The sequence below is a fragment of the Gobio gobio genome, assembly GCF_949357685.1.
Source record: "Gobio gobio genome assembly, chromosome: 25".
NCBI classification, from domain to species: domain Eukaryota; kingdom Metazoa; phylum Chordata; class Actinopteri; order Cypriniformes; family Gobionidae; genus Gobio; species Gobio gobio.
Window position 1 is genome coordinate 14,768,053 of NC_137121.1, and position 18,229 is coordinate 14,786,281.

The following is an 18,229-nucleotide window of genomic DNA, read 5'->3' on the forward strand; positions in this document are numbered from 1 at the left end:
TAGTTTTAGTTAACAATAACAACACTGACATTACTCAAAATTGACCCCATTATTTCTTAATGCATGCTCCTAGTCTTTATTGTAAATGAATTATTGGTTCATGTTATTCAAAATGTTAAAAATTAATCAAAATCCTTTTCCACTGAGATCAAGACCTTGCTGTGCAAGATAATATAGCCAAACAGCAATTTAGCTAACCAATAACCAATAACTGATAAAACATATTATTACAATTTAAAATATCAGTTTTCTGTCTGAATATATTTTAAAATGTAATTTATTCCTGTGATGTCAAAGCTGAATTTTCAGCATCATTACTTCAGTCTTCAGTGTCACATGATCCTTCAGAAATCATTCTAATTTGCTGATTTGCTGCTCAAGAAACATTTATTATTAATATTATTATAAATGTTTTTTTGTTTGTTTTTTTTGTATTCTTTGGTAAAAAGAAAGTTCAAAAGAACATCATTAATCTGAATTAGAAAGCTTTTGTAACATTACTTTTAAAAGTTTGGTAAATAAGGGGGGGGGGGGGGGGGTTAAATAAATTAATACTTTTATTCAGCAAGGATACATTAAATTTATCAAAAGTTACAAATGATTCAATTTCAAATAAATGCTGTTCTTTTGAACTTTCTATTCATCAAAGAATCTCTGAAAAATTGTTTTCAACATTGATAATAATCAGAAATGTTTCTTGAGCAGCAAATCAGCATATTGGAATGATTTCTGAAGGATCATGTGACACTGAAGACTGGAGTAATGATGCTGAAAATACAGCTTTGCATCACAGGAATAAATTACATTTGAAAATATATTCAAATACAAAACAGCTATTTTAAATTGTAATAATATTTCACAATATTACTGTTTGTTTTGTTTGAACGGCAGTGTATATTATTATTAAAACATGAAAACATTTGAAGCTTGAAATGTGTACACATATGAAACCATGTAATGTAACACAAAATGTAAAAAAAAAAAAGTCACATGATTTTGTGACAATTACATGCAAAATTCATGTTTTTCTGTAAGCACTTTTTTGAAAAAATAATTTGCAAAAAAAAATAAAAATAAATTATATATATATACACACACATAATATATAAAAGGCTAACATTTACAAACTGCTGATGAGTTGAAAAAAAGACATTCATATTAAACTTGTACAATTGTGTTTGTTGATGGAGAGGGTGGATTGATTCTATATTTTTAACCATACCTGAAAAACTTTACCCAGAATGGATCATTCCTCGGGGTTCGCTGTGTTACCTAAGGAGAAGAAAACAAGAAAAGATCCTTTCGAGGAAAGCCTAATTGCTCTAAAGGGAGTAATAGTTTGAGAAGGAAGGATTGCTAATGGATTCTCAACCAATAAGCTAACTTTAATACATTGTTATTCTCAAAAACCCTCTCAAACCATCATTTGTCCAAAGCAAGGAGTCATGCATGTATTTTTATATGCTTTTTTTCACATATGATCTATTTAAAAGCAAAAAACAGTAATGTTTCTTGGCAATTTTCCCACCCTCTCTTTGACCCTAAATAGGCTGGTTATTTTTTTTCTTTCTATGTAAATTCCCTCTTTGCATGTGAAATGAGAAACAGTGCTTTGCTGAGCTTACTGTGGGTTTCTTAACACTGAATAGGCGTCATTGATGTTTATGGCCGGTTATCTGCTGTTAGCATAGAACCGTTTTTGCAACTTCGAACTTTTGAAGAAGTACATCGATTCTTTTAGTCCAAAAGATTACAAAAAAACTTGATTTCTAATGACATGGCCCTTTTAAACAACACTTTATACATTTAAAGAGGGTAGTCTACTAGAACAGGTCCATCAAGATTTGCCATACAATTCCAAAATATACAAATCCTTAAGTCGACCACTTCCGGACAAACGTACGCAGACACAATACACAAACAGGATGCAGGAGACTAGTGGAGATCTAAACAACTGAGAATATCATATAAGAGTTAATCTGATTAGCTCGCTAGGGTCAACATGGTCAAAGTATTGACTACAGTAGACCTGCACTGACGCACTAACACCGGAAGCAACCGTGATTCATCTGCAACTTAAAGCTTTGTCCTGGTGGTCACAGGGCGGCTTATTTGGGTCATCCATAGAGATTAGTGCTCTGTTATCACAAGACGTCCATCTTTGGACGTTGTTACAAATGTATCATTATAAGGTGACCACCCGCTAAGAGACTCTGGTTCTGGTGTTGTTCCCATTCATTTTCTTAACATACCGCTAATAAAATAAAATAAAAATCCACAAATTATCTAAACCTTAAATTCATCCAATCAGCTCTAAATCCTTGCGACATAACAAATAAACAAATTAACTGAGCAAATGAACACTTATCCTATGAATCTTTTCGAGTAAGAGAGTCAACAACACCGCTGACATAAAATCATTGACTATAAGTCAATATGAACAAATTAATTAATCCTATGAATCTTTTCGAATTATGTAATAGAATCAACAAAAAACCTAACTTAAAAATCATTGGTAATTGGTCACATATAAAATCATTTATAAGTCATTATGAACAAATTAAGTGCTCATCCTATGAATGCTAACATATCAAATCTATGACTTAAGCCAGGATTAGACCTTTCTTCGATTAGGACATTTAAGTAGCTTTTATAAACATGCACATCAAAAATGATTAGATTAACTTAACTTTTTTTATGTAACAGGTTCCACCTAAATGGATTATGTTGCATTTAATTAACATTGTTTATTTTACTAAACTTAAGTTTAAGGTATACTGGTTTACGTTTAAGGTTAATTCAATGCCCTTTAGTTGAATCAGGTTAACATTCTTAATTTTGTCCAAAACTATTAAGTTCAATTATTATCAAGCACAAATCAATGGGAGCCCAAGATTTGAAGCCATAAAAGTGCATAAATAAAGGCCTTCTGAAATGAATCAATTTGTATAAGAAACATATCCATATTTAAAACTTTATTAAGTGGATGCACTTTTTTGGGCTTCAAATTTTGGGCTCCCATTCACTGCCATTATAAAGCTTGGAAGAGCCAGAACTTATTTTTTTTTAAATAACTCTGATTGTATTCGTCTGAAAGAAGACTGTCATATACACCTATGGCTTAAAGGAACACTCCACTTTTTTTGAAAATAGGCTCATTTTACAAGTCCCCTAGAGTTAAATAGTTGAGTTTTACCGTTTTTGAATCCATTCAGCCGATCTTTGTATCTGGCGGTAGCACTTTTAGCATAGCTTAGCATACATCATTGATTCTAAACAGTCATTATTGACTGTTTAGATGTTAAACTTAACATTAATGACTTAACATTAATATCTCATTCAAAAAATGATCAAAGACACTTTCAATATTTTTCCTATTTAAAACTTGACTCTTCTACATTTACATCGTGTGCTAAGACCAACTGAAAATGAAAAGTTGCGATTTTCTACACCTATATGGCTAGGAACTACGTTCTCATTCCTGCGTAATAGTCGCGGATCTACGCGGCCGTACCATGGCTGCAGCGCCACAATGATTCGTTGGTATTCTGTGAAACATGGTGGTATTATACACCTTCGACTTACTATCACAGCCCTTTACAACACACAGAACCATGGCTAATCACACAGGTAAATCCACAACACAATTTGTCGGCTGCAAGCCTGAAACTTTCTCTGCAACTACACGAACTTAGTGCCGGTCACATTGAAAGTTACCTACACTCTTAGAAATAAAGGTGCCAGGAAGAACCAAAAAGGGTATTTCACAGCGATGCCATAAAACCTTTTTTGGTTCCCCAAAGAACCCTTCACTGTAAGGTTCTTTGAAGAACCTATTTGTTTCTTGGTGCCATAAAGAACCTTTTTCAGTGCTGCAAAGAACCCTACTCAAGGGTTCTTTAAAGAACCCATATAAGTTCTTCATGTCGCTTTATTAGGTTCTTTGTAGAACCATTTATGAAATGGTTCTTTATGACCCCAATAAACAAACATACAAAGAAAATCCAGGAATTTGATTTATTTAATTTATTGCCTTCATACATTGTGCCACATGGAAGCAATATATACATTTAATACATACATTTCATGAATCGAGTTAAAATTGCAAAATTTTAAAATGTGAAAATAGCAGAAACTCTACAATAAACCAGAAATGAGCATAACACACTCTACAATAAACCAGAAATGAGCATAACACAGACTCTACAATAAACCAGAAATGAGCATAACACAGACTCTACAATAATCTAGAAATGAGCATAACACAGACTCTACAATAATCCAGAAATGAGCGTAACACAGACTCTACAATAATCCAGAAATGAGCATAACACAGACTCTACAATAATCTAGAAATGAGCATAACACAGACTCTACAATAATCCAGAAATGAGCGTAACACAGACTCTACAATAATCCAGAAATGAGCATAACACAGACTCTACAATAATCTAGAAATGAGCATAACACAGACTCTACAATAATCCAGAAATGAGCATAACACAGACTCTACAATAATCTAGAAATGAGCATAACACAGACTCTACAATAATCCAGAAATGAGCGTAACACAGACTCTACAATAATCCAGAAATGAGCATAACACACTCTACAATAATCCAGAAATGAGCATAACACACTCTACAATAATCCAGAAATGATCATAACACAGACTCTACAATAATCCAGAAATGAGCATAACACACTCTACAATAATCCAGAAATGATCATAACACAGACTCTACAATAATCCAGAAATGAGCATAACACAGACTCCACATCCATCCATCCATCTTCTTCCGCTTATCCGGGGCCGGGTCGCGGGGGCAGCAGTCTAAGCAGAGATGCCCAGACTTCCCTCTCCCTAGACACTTCCTCTAGCTCTTCGGGGGGACACCGAGGCGTTCCAAGGCCAGCCGGGAGACATAGTCCCTCCAGCGTGTCCTTGGTCTTCCCCGGGGCCTCCTCCCGGTTGGACATGCCCGAAACACCTTCCCAGGAAGGCGTTCAGGAGGCATCCGGAACAGATGCCCGAGCCACCTCAGCTGACCCCTCTCGATGTGGAGGAGCAGCGGCTCTACTCCGAGTTCCTCCCGAGTGACTGAGCTTCTCACCCTATCTCTAAGGGAGCGCCCAGCCACCCTGCGGAGAAAGCTCATTTCGGCCGCCTGTATCCGGGATCTTGTCCTTTCGGTCATGACCCAAAGCTCATGACCATAGGTGAGAGTAGGAACGTAGATTGACCGGTAAATCGAGAGCTTCGCCTTACGGTTCACCACGACAGACCGGTACATCGACCGCATTACTGCAGAAGCTGCACCGATCCGTCTGTCAATCTCCCGTTCCATCCTCCCCTCACTCGTGAACAAGACCCCTAGATACTTGAACTCCTCCACTTGGGGCAGGAACTCTCCACCAACCTGAAGTGGGCAAGCCACCCTTTTCCGACTGAGGACCATGGCCTCGGATTTGGAGGTGCTGATCCCCATCCCAGCCGCTTCACACTCGGCTGCAAACCGTCCCAGTGCATGCTGAAGGTCCTGGTTAGAAGGGGCCAACACGACAACGTCATCCGCAAAGAGCAGAGACGAAATCGTGTGGTCCCCAAACCTGACACCCTCCGGCCTAAGGCCTAATCGGACACTACAGTTAACATTATCTAAACTATAATCTAACGTTACCTCACTGGATTAAGGTTGTATTTTACACACCACACGACCACACAAACAGAAATCAATGAACTATGTTTTATTTTAGCACATATGATAATTATTAAATTAATTCACTTACCAGTAGATCGTTGTGAAGACTTCCAAAAAATAACGAACTCGCTTTGTCGTCCTGAGGTGAAAGGAGCGGGAAGAAACTGCTCGAAACTAAATCTGGGCAAGTTAGATAAAACCATTAAATTAGATCATTTCCCACCAAATAGAAAAACAGCAACAAACAATACTTTATCTTTTGTTTTTGGCTATTTAAAATAGCTTTATATATGCACAATTACCGTCGATTTCTGTCAGAGTCTTCAGTCAGCGCGCGCTAACGTGAGTGGGAAGAAACACCTCGAAACTACATCTGGCAAACAACAACAAATAACAATTTATTAATCAACAAGTTCGGATAACTCATTATGATAAGCTATTTAAAATTGAAATTAGTTACAAAAGTAGGATACTTACCACTTATCAGGCTCTCGCAAAACTATAGTCTGGACACACACCAACACACCTCGTCACCGGCACCGTGCGAAGAAAAAACTGATGGGAGGGGGGAGGGGAATAACCTGGAAGTCGATTCCAAAAAGAATCACTTGGTCGATTCAAAGGGTTCGAGAATTGAGAATCGACTCCAAACTAAGAATGAAGTCGTTGACCTGTCATTCCTGTGCATGACATGACTAATAATAGGTGCATTTCCCTGATTACTAAACCATTATCAGAAGAACCATAACACTGACAAGTGGGGATTTTGTTCAATTCTGTTCTCAAAAAAGATTCATTCACTGATTCATTCGTGATTCTCATTCTGTAGATTACAGCATAACACCGCTAGGTGGCAACCAGTCTGAGTATTACGAGAGAAGTTTTTGAATTAATTCAACAGGTTCGTTTTTAAACACACAAACTAACAGCATAATTTAAAATGCATATTAGGATGATAATAATTACTTGACGGATCAATGTTGCATGTGTTTTTAAACAATAAGGACTATGTGAGCACAGGAAGGCATTTTGAGATAAAGTTTAATTGTATACTTTATTACAAAAGGCTCCACCTCAGATGACAGATTGTGGTTATGTAAAATATACCTACTTTTTTATTTTTAATATGAATGACAATTATCTTAAGATACATTGACGTTTCCTATCAATCAAAAAATCATAGTGTTTCTCACAGGATTTTGTTTAACTGTGGTGGGTGGACCTCGGCCCCACTGGGGTCTGGGGGTCTGTATGTTTTTTTTTTTTAACTGATAAACGCCTTAACACAATTCATATTGTGTTAACATCAACTCAATTTATGCTTTATATTGCACTATATTGAGTCTGATAAATATATAAATGTAAATATAAATGAGTCTGAATTGACTGGACCAGAATCTGTGACAGATTCTGTACCACACAGGATTATTTAGGTCACTTTATCTCACTTTCCAGAAAAAGAAAGAAATACATTATATACAACATGAGATTGTTGAGTGTGAAGAACCATTTTATAGTCTAAAGAACCTTTCTGTGCTACAAAGAACCTTTTATGCATTGTAAAGGTTCTTTGGATTTAAACGGTTCTTCATGGAACCATACACCCCGCCAAAGAACCATTTAAGAATCTTTTTTTTAAGAGTGTAGCTGAGGGCTACTTTCAGGCGCTGTAATATCATTGTGTTGCTGCAGCCATGGTACTGCCGCGAAGATCAGCGACTATTACGCAGGAATGAGAAAGTAGTTCCTAGCCATATAGGTGTAGAAAATCGCAACTTTTAATTTTCAGTTGGTCTTAGCACACGATGTAACTGTAGAAGAGTCAAGTTTTAAATAGGAAAAATATTGAAAGTGTCTCTGGTCATTTTTTGAATGAGATGCTAATGGACTGATCAGAATCAATGATGTATGCTAAGCTATGCTAAAAGTGCTACCGCCAGATACAAAGATCGGCTGAATGGTTTCAAAAACGGTAAAACTCAACTATTTAACTCTAGGGGACTTAAAAAAAAGTGGAGTGTTCCTTTAAGGGTGAGTAAATCATGAGGTAATTTTCATTTTTGGGTGAACTATCCCTTTAAGTCATTATAAACAAATACTTCTCATCCAATGAATCATTTCAAATTATGTAACAGAATTAACAAAAATGCTAACATAAATCATTTACTCGACTACAAGTCAGTGCCTAAAATTATTAAATACAATATTTTAGAGATGTGCTACAAAATTGTTCAAATGCATAACAATTTTAAAGTAAATTGAGAGTGTAGATAGACTGATTTGATTACCTCATTCACAATACTTCATAGGAGTGAGTCTCATTTAAGTCAAAATGCCTTGATTCCAAGCTATGCCTTCATTACTTAGAAAACCCAAGTAAACATTACTTGACTGGTTTAAGTACCATTTTGGCAAAGCCAAAAAAAAAACAGGCGGGCAAAAGGTTTTTGAGGCGGGGCAATTTTTAATAAACGTTTCACCAATTTCCTCCACTTTTTTCACCATTATGGCGATTAGTGTTCCCTTTGGTTGGGCATTTGAACTTCATTCATATTATTGTAATTCTCTTCCTATTGATGCAGCGATGCAACAAGAAATCAGTTATTTGGTTTCAAAGGAAGGGAAGTAATAAATATATATATACAATAATACAATAATCACAAATATAGAGGGAGTAAAGTAACCCAATTACAAATTTATGCCGTAAGTGTTAGCAATAAAAAGTTATATATAATATTTGTGAATTAATAATATAAAACAACTATATTTCATGTTGAATAATGATATTTTAACATTTTATTGCTAACACTTATGACATAAACTTTTAATTGGGTTGATATAATCCCTCTATATTTGTGACAATATCTTGCAATCGACCATGCTTCAGACTCACACACAGACTTCAACATTGAGCATGCAAAACACAACAATGGTAACAAGGTTTTTTTTTTAATAATAAGACCATTATAATTGTATTTGCTGTTGTTATTGGGGTTATACTGTCAAAAGACAGCAAACAAAATGGTAAAATAAAGCCAAAAAGAGTAAAACAAAGCAATATATTCATGCCGCAATGCACTCTGGGAGTACACTTCCTCAGATCACATAGAATTAAGTTGACAAAACTTAAATGGTTTAAGTAAGAACAAATCGATGCAATTAAGTTATGCTTACTTAATTGAATTAAGGAATCGAGTTTGCACAATTGAATTAAGTCAGCTGAACAAATTATGCTTCGCGGTGTAGGTGGAGAAAATGAATGAGATTTTTACTTGCATAACCAGATTTTTGTGCTATATTGGCATTGATTCTTAATCGTGGATGGTCATATAGTATGGTGATGTGCTCGTAGTTTTGACGTCATAAACATTGATTCTAAATGAATCACCATCATGTCTGGGTGGACTGGGGCGAGAGCTTTGCATTGTAAATATTAGCATATATTAGCTCTTTTCATGTCAAAAGTGCAAGAACAAATCCTGTTTACCATTATAAACACCCTTTAAGTTGACTAGAAGATGTCTTTTTAAATTGATGGCCTAGTTGCACTGTAGGTTGTGGATGTGTGAATGTGATCCCAAAAAAGAAGACAGGGTGTTCCGATCATTTAGTAAAGTCACACGAGTAGGAGAATGTGAATGAGAGGCAGGGCTTTAGAAAAAAAGACTGCGTGTGTATGAAAGAGAGTGAAAGAAGCGATGGGAGGTGCCTGCACGTGTCTGAGTGTTGAGAGGAAGGACGGAAGACAAAAAAAAGTGAGAATCTGTGTTAGCGTCAGAGATGGGTGCGAGAGTTTACACGTGGATGAGTGTTAAATATATGTTTAAAGGGATAGTACACCCAAAAATGAAAACTAAAATGTATGATTTACCTTCTTGAGTGGAACACAGAGTCGTTTTTTTTGTTGTTGTTTTTTTTATATCCTGGCTACTAATATACCGATTTGCTGCTCAAGAAACATTTATTATTATTATCAATGTTGAAAAATGTAATCCTTGCTTAATTAAATTATTATTTTCTTTAAAAAACAAACAGATAATTCTCTGAAAACAAGACTTTTTTGCTTATTACGTTAATGCACCATGTTTTAAGATATTTTTAACTGGAAAACAAGATTTGTGTTCTATGGGATAAAGTAAGTCATTCAGGTTTGAAACAACACAAGGGTGAATAAATGATTTTTTGCTGAACTATCCCTTTAATTGTGTGAGAGTGTGAGTGCAGGACATGCTGTGCAACAACGTTTAGTCTCTGTTTCCATCAGAAAGTGTGTAGAAACATTGCTACTGTTCAGCAGTATATAAATAGAACGGCAACCAGCACAGCTCGACCCAGACTCACAGCGCCTATGGATCAGGATCTAATGTGTGTGTGTGTGTGTGTGTGTGCGTGTGTGTGACCGTACACACACCATTTAGAAGCCTTCTATTAGTGAATGGACGTTTCTCACATCCAGCCCTCACTCTCTGACTGTACTCTCAACACCTCCAGAAGCATCCCACAATCCTCCTCTCATTCTCCTCTGTTATCTAATTGTTTGTCCTTTTTATACCCCACGCCATCTTATCCTCTCCCTCACTTTCTCTCCTCTGCCGTTACCAGGACAACCGGCAAGGCACGGGGTGAATGCAATCCTAAGATCTCTTCATCCGACCCACCTCGGCGTAGCTCACCGTCACACACTCGAATGCTCTCGCGCCCACATGTTCTGACCACACCACATGCTATAACCCCATTTAAACCGTCACATGTTAAAAACGCTTGCATACACACACACACACACACAGACTTTCTTGCACAAACATGCACTTGATTTGGCTGGCTGGGTGAAGACAGCCTAGAGCAGAGAGGAAGAGGGTGCAATCGATGAGCATCGACATGCAATACTGCACCAAGACAGCCACTGCACAAACAAGTAGAGGATGAGACAGGGGGAAAAGTTCAGTGAGAAAGGGAGAGCATCTTCATACCTGTGTGCTCCATTCACATGAATAATCTGTCTGTGGCAGAATTGAAAACTTTAAGTCTGTGGAAAGAACAAATGTTCATTAAAAATCAGAAAAAAAGTGCAATTTTGCTTTATTTCCAGCAAAAGTATTTTAATATTTATTCAATAGCATATAATCATTTTTGAACAATTTATTAACTGTCTAATAATTTTTGTATTGATTAAATTTATACTTTTAATTAGTAAAATTGAGATACTGATATAGTTTTTATTAATATTTTGAATCGGTCATTCATTTTCATTTTAGTTAAAGTTTCAGTTATTTTTGTGTTTTTGTCATTTTAAATAGTGTTTTTTTTTTTTTTTTTTTTTTTTTTTTATATGTGTATAGTAGACGTGCCGGTATACGATAATACGACATATCACAATAATGAACGTGCACGATATTGTTATCGTGGGCACTTCAAAATACCGTGAATAATTATTTAATACGAATTGTTTAGATTTTTAGAATGCATTAAGAATATTTTTCCCACCAACCATTTAAAAAACACATTATAATAACATTATTTTAAAATGTTATTTCAAATAAAAATAACTATTGTTCTTTATAATTATTTTGCACTTTAATCTGTTTGAAACATTTGTTTACTTTATCCACTTTTTGTGTATTGCTTTACTGTATTTATGTTTTGTTTTTTTGTTATAAGAAAAAAAACGTTATTTAACCGTTATTAAAACTTTTTTGCAACTTATTTCAATATGGTGATAATACCGCATACCGTAATAAAAGCTTCAGCAATTATTGCAATATGAAAATTTGTAATAGTATAGTTTTTACTCATTTTTATTTCAGTTTTAGTTTTAGTTATTTTAGTACATCAAGTTAAAATAAATTAAAATGTGAAATAAGTTTAAGCTTTATAGATTTTATTTTATTTCAGTTAACATTTGTTTTATTTCAAGTAATGGAAATGTTTTTCTTTGGTTTTAGTTAACTATAATAACTGATTAATGCAACTTTAATTAAATTATTAAATGAACTATTACTAAAATAAAATAAAAACTATTTCAAACTAACTTAAATGATTAAAATCTTAAAATGTACTCAATAAAATGTAATATTGTATTAGTAAAAAATAAATAATTTGAATGAGTTAAAATAACTAACTAAAACTACTTCTAATAAACAATTTAAAACTTAATAAAAATAAATGATTAATACATTTAAAATATTAGGGTAACACTTTACAATAAGGTTTCATTAGTTAACATTAATTAACTATTTTAGTTAACATTAACTAAGAATGAACAATACTTCTACAGCATTTATGAATCTTAGTTAATGTTAATTTCAACATTTACTAATACATTATTAAAATCAAAAGTTGTATTTGTTAACATTAGTTAATGCACTGTGAATGTTAATACATAAATTAATGTTAACAAATGAGATTTTATTGTAAAGTGTTACCAATATTATTTTGCCAGTAATTTGTCCAAGTAATATTTTCCCATCACGCACAATTTTGCCACTCAAATCACTTTATCTAATTTTATATTTACTGGAAAAAAACACACAAATACTGATTAAGAAATGACTTTTTTAACACAATCCAACAAGTCAGCATGATGCTGTGCGTCATCATCATGCAAAGTCGAAGTCTCGATCGCACAGGTAAAACAGACTGTGGCTGTGATGAATGGGGAATCACACATTAAAAGGCGAGGTTGTGAACGCTAGCTGTCTTTTATTCTCGTAGACACAGAGCACATTGATTTCCTCAGTGAATTATTTAGCAGCCGAAGCAAGCACTGTTGCCTGTTCTTAGAGGTCCAGATGGGAATTAGTAAAAAGTACTTGTGTATTGTAGAGGATAATTGTAACATTTCAGCGTGTTTTTGCTCATTTGTTCAGAAAATGTTTAGCCTTAAGCTTTTCCTCAAACATCATTGAAAAAGTTCCTGAAGTATTCTGCAACCATTTGACACCATGTGATATTTACATTCAAACATGGTTATTTAAACTGCAGTGAAGTTGAATTTACAGATCATGAAATAGAGTCTTGGCAAGTTCACAGAGTTAAAACAAGTTAGAATTACAGTGTCAGAAAGGCATGACTCTGTGGAGTCCCGAGAGTGTCTCTCAGAGTGAGGGTGTGTGACTGCTGTGTAATTGTTTGCCTTCAGCCTGTATTTATCGTCAACCCTTGGATAATCGGACTGTCAGGATCCCGATAGGCACTGAAGCATGCGCCTTAAACTTAATGACCAGATCGTTCACTGGCAAAACTATGTTCTTATCTGCATTTTGCTGTGGTCTGCCTCATAGAGCAAGGTTTTCCCCAAACCAAACAACTAAAAACCACACATAAAACATGATAAATAATACTATAATGGTAGACCTATACCAATGTATACTTTTGCTATAGGATTACTGAAATTTCAGAGTAAAACATACATATCTTTAAATTAAACAAGACAGACCTATTCCACGAGGCGCTCTCAGGAGCTCAGTGAATTCAAGCGTGGTACTGTGATAGGTTGCCACCGGTGCAATAAGTCCATTTGTGACATTTCCAATATTCTATGGTCAACTGTTAGTGGTATTATAACAAAGTGAAAGCATTTGGGAACAACAACTCAGCCACGAAGTGGTAGGCCACGTAAAATCACAGAGCGGGGTCAGCGCATGCACAGAAGTCGTCAACTTTCTGCAGAGTTAATAGCTACAGACCTCCAAACTTAGTGTGGCCTTCAGATTAGCTCAAGAACAGTGAGAGCTTCATGGAATGGGTTTCCATGGCTGAGCAGCTGCATCCAAGCCTTACATCACCAAGTGCAATGTAAAGTGTCGGATACAGTGGTGTAAAGCACGGCGCCACTGGACTCTAGAGCAGTGGAGATGTTTTCTCTGGAGTGACAAATCACGCTTCTCTGTCTGGCAGTCCGATGGACGAGTCTGGGTTTGGCAGTTGCCAGGAGAACAGTGCTTGCCTGACTGCATTGTGCCAAGTGTAAAGTTTGGTGGAGGGGGGATTATGGTGTGGGGGTTGTTTTTCAGGGGTTGGATTTGGCCCCTTAGGCTGTGTTCACACTGCAGGGCTTAATGCTCAATTCCGATTTTTTGAAAAAATGCGATTTTTTTGCAAGGCCGTTCACATTTCCAATTAAATGTGACCTTTTGTGATCTCCTGTGTGAACGTGAAATGACCCAGAAGTGACCCGCATGCGCAGAAGAGTACTCAACGGTCAACGACGTCACTTGTTGTTTACGGAAGTAGCCAAATATGGGTGTCAGCATTGGAGTTCGTTTAGCTTTATTAAAGTTATTTTCGCAACGGAGCCAGCACCATTACAACCTTCTCATGTTAAGAAGAAAATTAAAAAAGAGGAGGAGAGCAAGGTTTTTGGCCATGGCGTTTTGTGGAGCAGTGGTAGCAACGTCGGTACATAGTTGTTTATCTTCTCATTCCCGCCTACTTCAACGTACAATGATGACGTTTGTCGCGTATCAACGACGTGCGGGTCGGATACATGTGACCTGGCAGTTCAGACTGAAGACGCATTTCAAAAGATCGGATATGTATCGGATTTGGACCACATACCCAAGTGGCCTGGGTCGCATTTGAAAAGATCGGATCTGTGTCGTTCAGACTGTCATGAAAAGATCAGATACAGGTCGCATAAGGGCAAAAAAATCGGAATTGAGTCGTTTCAGCCTGCAGTGTGAACGCAGCCTTAGTTCCAGCGAAATTAACTCTTAATGCTTCAGCATTAATGCTTCAAGATATTTTGGACAATTTCATGCTCCCAACTTTGTGGGAACAGTTTGGGGATGGCCCCTTCCTGTTCCAACATGACTGCGCACCAGTGCACAAAGTAAAGTCCTGGAAGACATGGATGAGCGAGTTTGGTGTGGAGGAACTTGACTGGCCTCAACCTGATAGAACACCTTTGAGATTTATTAGAGCGGAGACAACCTAGAACATGAAAACTACTTGTTATAGTAATCTAAGATTACAAAGGATTTGTTTTTTAATTCTAATAATGAGCATCGGTGATTCATTCACAATAAGACCAGAAACTTGCAAGCAAATTTTGACTTTAAAGATAAGCAATTATTAATAAATGTCGCTAAGTTGTATTGCATAGAATAAATAAATACATATTTTTTGCTTATTTACTTTAAATGTTTAGCCTTAACATTTTGTCTCAAACATATCTGAAATAGTTTCCGGAGAAAGATTATATTTTGCAACCACAGCATGTCATATTTACATTTGAACATGGTTATTATATAATTTGACTTTATTGACAAAGTTAATAAATACACACTTATGTGTGTGTGTGTGTGTGTGTGTGTGTGTGTGTGTGTGTGTGTGTGTGTGTGTGTGTGTGTGTGTGTGTGTGTGTGTGTGTGTGTGTGTGTGTGTGTGTGTGTGTGTGTATGTGTGCTTGTTTATAGTATTTATGAGGACACAAATGTGCATAATGACATGGGTATTACACTGTTATTACAAGGTAACTGTGGTTTATTGGGACATTTCCTGAGTCCTGGTAATTAAAATGGCCTCAAAAACATACTAAACAGTGTTTTATAAAAAAATTAAAAATGCAGAAAGTTTTGTGTGATGGGTAGGTTTAGGGGTAGGTTTAGGTAGGTGTAAGGGGATAGAATATACAGTTTGGACAGTATAAAAACCATTGCGCCTATGGAATGTCCTCATAATGTTAGGTGCAACAACATGTGTGTGTGTCTTAAGTTGTCAAATATTTGAGTTTAAGGCTGAAGTGTGTAATAGTTTCAGTGTTAAAAAGCATCTTTTCAATTCCTTTTGGTGACCCTAGTGGTTCACAAATTACACACTTCACCTTAAATGCAAGACCACCAGCCCTGTCCTTTTCTAACCCCATCTTTCTCTCTACATCTTAACTGACTTGACCCGGACCGCTACATCCACAGGACAGCTCACGCCAGAGGGAAAGCCGATGCCGCGACAACGGCAGCGCAGAAAGCCCAGGAAGAGTGCAGGCTGGCCCGGATCACCGCCAAAGAGTTTTCCCCTTCTTTCCAGCACAGAGGAAACAGTGAGTGCAACCAGCCGAGTCTGGAGACTAAAAATAACCAGGACTTCAAACTGTTTGACAGCACGACTAAGCTTTCCAGTTAGCTGCGATTGCTAAATATGCCAATAAGTTAACTCTGAAAACACTCTCCCACCGTGATTTGAAAGCGGCAAATATTATTCATCGATTCTCTAGATGATTTACAATTTAGTGCTGATCATTTTTTGCTAGCAAGAGATAGATGTACCTGTTAGTAATAGCTCATGAGGAGAACAAAAGAGTGACGGTGAAAGCGTCCGTGTGTGTACGTGTAGGTGCCGGATGGGTTCAGGGCTGTAGGGGTCAATGCCCCTACCGTGCCGTGCGGGGGGAATGAGTGATAGAAGAGGCAATAAGAAGATAAGGGGAGGTCAGCACTGACCTTTCCGACAAGCCCACGCGAAGTTAGCCAACATACACAATGAAATTTATGCATGCGCACACACACATATTCACACCACCCACATACATAAACACACATACTGTATACGCAGTCACACTTTCAGTCGCTGTCACACCCCCACACATTGGCGGAATTTATACACTCTCAGATCTCATCCCGTCACAAAACACCCCTTTACATGAGAACTATAAGCACACACGCTGTGCCGGATCAGTGTATGCGACCTCCTGGAACGGTTGATATTTCTAAATGATAAAGTTACGTCATGTGATGACCTTAGAAATGTTAGGACAAACTTGGCTGAGATGTGCTGACTTGCAACAGATTTGTAAATGATGCTTACAGTTGGAATACAAGCCTTTATGAAGTTAAGTTGAAAGTTATGTACTTACAGGCGCATAGGGATGTGCGCCTGTAACCAAACAGATTTAAAAATCTTCGTTCTCATTAGCCGAGCTGATTAGAGCAGCCATAGTGCTGACTCTGGAAAGCTTTGATAAGTTACACTGTATTAGCAGGAATGGTCCATGTGCTTCAAGCAATCAAGTGTACAGGAATAATTCACCCCAAAATAAAAATTATGTCATGATTTACTCACCCTTATGCTGCCCCAAACACACCAACCAAACTGTTCTTTTTTTCTGTGGAACACAAACGTTGAATTACTGAAGAATCTTCTTGCAGTTCTTTCTCATAATATCTACAGCTTATATAGTGACCAAAACACCAAAAAAAAAAAAAAAAAAAAAACATAAAGGATGCACTAATATTCCACATCTGGCTGATATGATAAGCTGATAGTTGTTTTCATGTTTTAGTCGTTAACTGATACTAAAATTCGAAATAAAAATAAAATAAAACACTACAAACACATAATCATTTTAAATTCTAAAAGTGATTTTAGGCTTCACAACAGTTATTATGTACAGTATAAAAACTCATATTCATTACATTTAACAATGCAGTGCTTTTTAAACGATTTACTTTAAATGAGCTTTAGAAAGCAATGCCCCAATTTTGATTTTGAATGTAAGCCCAAATTATTACAGACCAGCATTGGGGGTAACTTGAGTTACTTAATCAGATTACTTTTTCAAGTAACTAGTGAAGTAACACATTACTTTTAAAATGTACAACAAAATATATGAGTTACTTTTTCAAATACGTAACGCAGGTTACTTTGTTTTCTCAATTATTGACTGACAGCTCTCTTGTCTTGAAAATATTTGTAAGTGCAGAGGCGTTGTGTTTCATGATGTTATTGTAGTTCTAGACTAAATGTGAGATTACATTTACTAATCTCACTTGCACAAAAAAAGGTTCAGTATTCCTCAAAATTAATAAAATCAGTGAAATGCAAAATCAGAATACTATGCAAACCTCCAATAATGAAATATGTTAAATAAAATAAATATTTTTATGCATTTAATCTCACTTTATTGACCAATGTACTTGCTGCTGACCTATGATGATTCAGTTAAACCATAAGCAAAAATTTCTCCTGCATCCTATTGTTCCTTTATCCAGAATGGCAGCAGAGCTGAAAGGTTTGTTTGAGCTGCGCCCTCTACTGTACACACATGAATTTGCATTTCCTTCAGCCGGATGCTTATTATTTCACTTTTGGTGTGAAAGGGTCCTTTGTATTTGCTCAAAAGTACAAAAATAACTTTTTTTTAATAAAGAAAAACAAGCCCAGCCCAGGTGAAAAAAAGTAACGCAAAAGTAATATAATGCATTACTTTTCTTAAAAAGTAACTGAGTAACGCAATATTGTAATTCATTACTTTTCAAATTAACAAAATTTTTTATTCAATAACGATTTTCCTTTAATAACGACAAATACGACTATCCTATAGCTTAAATTCTGAAATTATGTGTAGACAAATAAGAACTTGATTCATGTCTGTACCAAACAATTTATGTTTTATTTTAATTACATTGATTTATTTTGCTTAAGACAGATGGAAGGTTCTGTTCTGCAAGGGCATGTTCCTATCCCATACACCCACTTTTCAGTACATTTCAAGCATGTGGCATGTGTACATGTTTCAAAAATAAAACTTA

The 18,229-nt window shown here is 36.0% G+C and overlaps 1 protein-coding gene across 1 annotated transcript in view; it reads left to right on the top strand.

Moving 5' to 3' along the window:
• jph3b (junctophilin 3b) overlaps positions 1-18,229 on the top strand; it is a 56,078-nt gene that overhangs the window by 29,128 nt on the left and 8,721 nt on the right. The window contains exon 3 of the mRNA XM_079810142.1: positions 15,617-15,741. Coding sequence (XP_079666268.1) covers positions 15,617-15,741 — 125 coding nt within the window. The remainder of the gene's footprint in view (positions 1-15,616; positions 15,742-18,229) is intronic.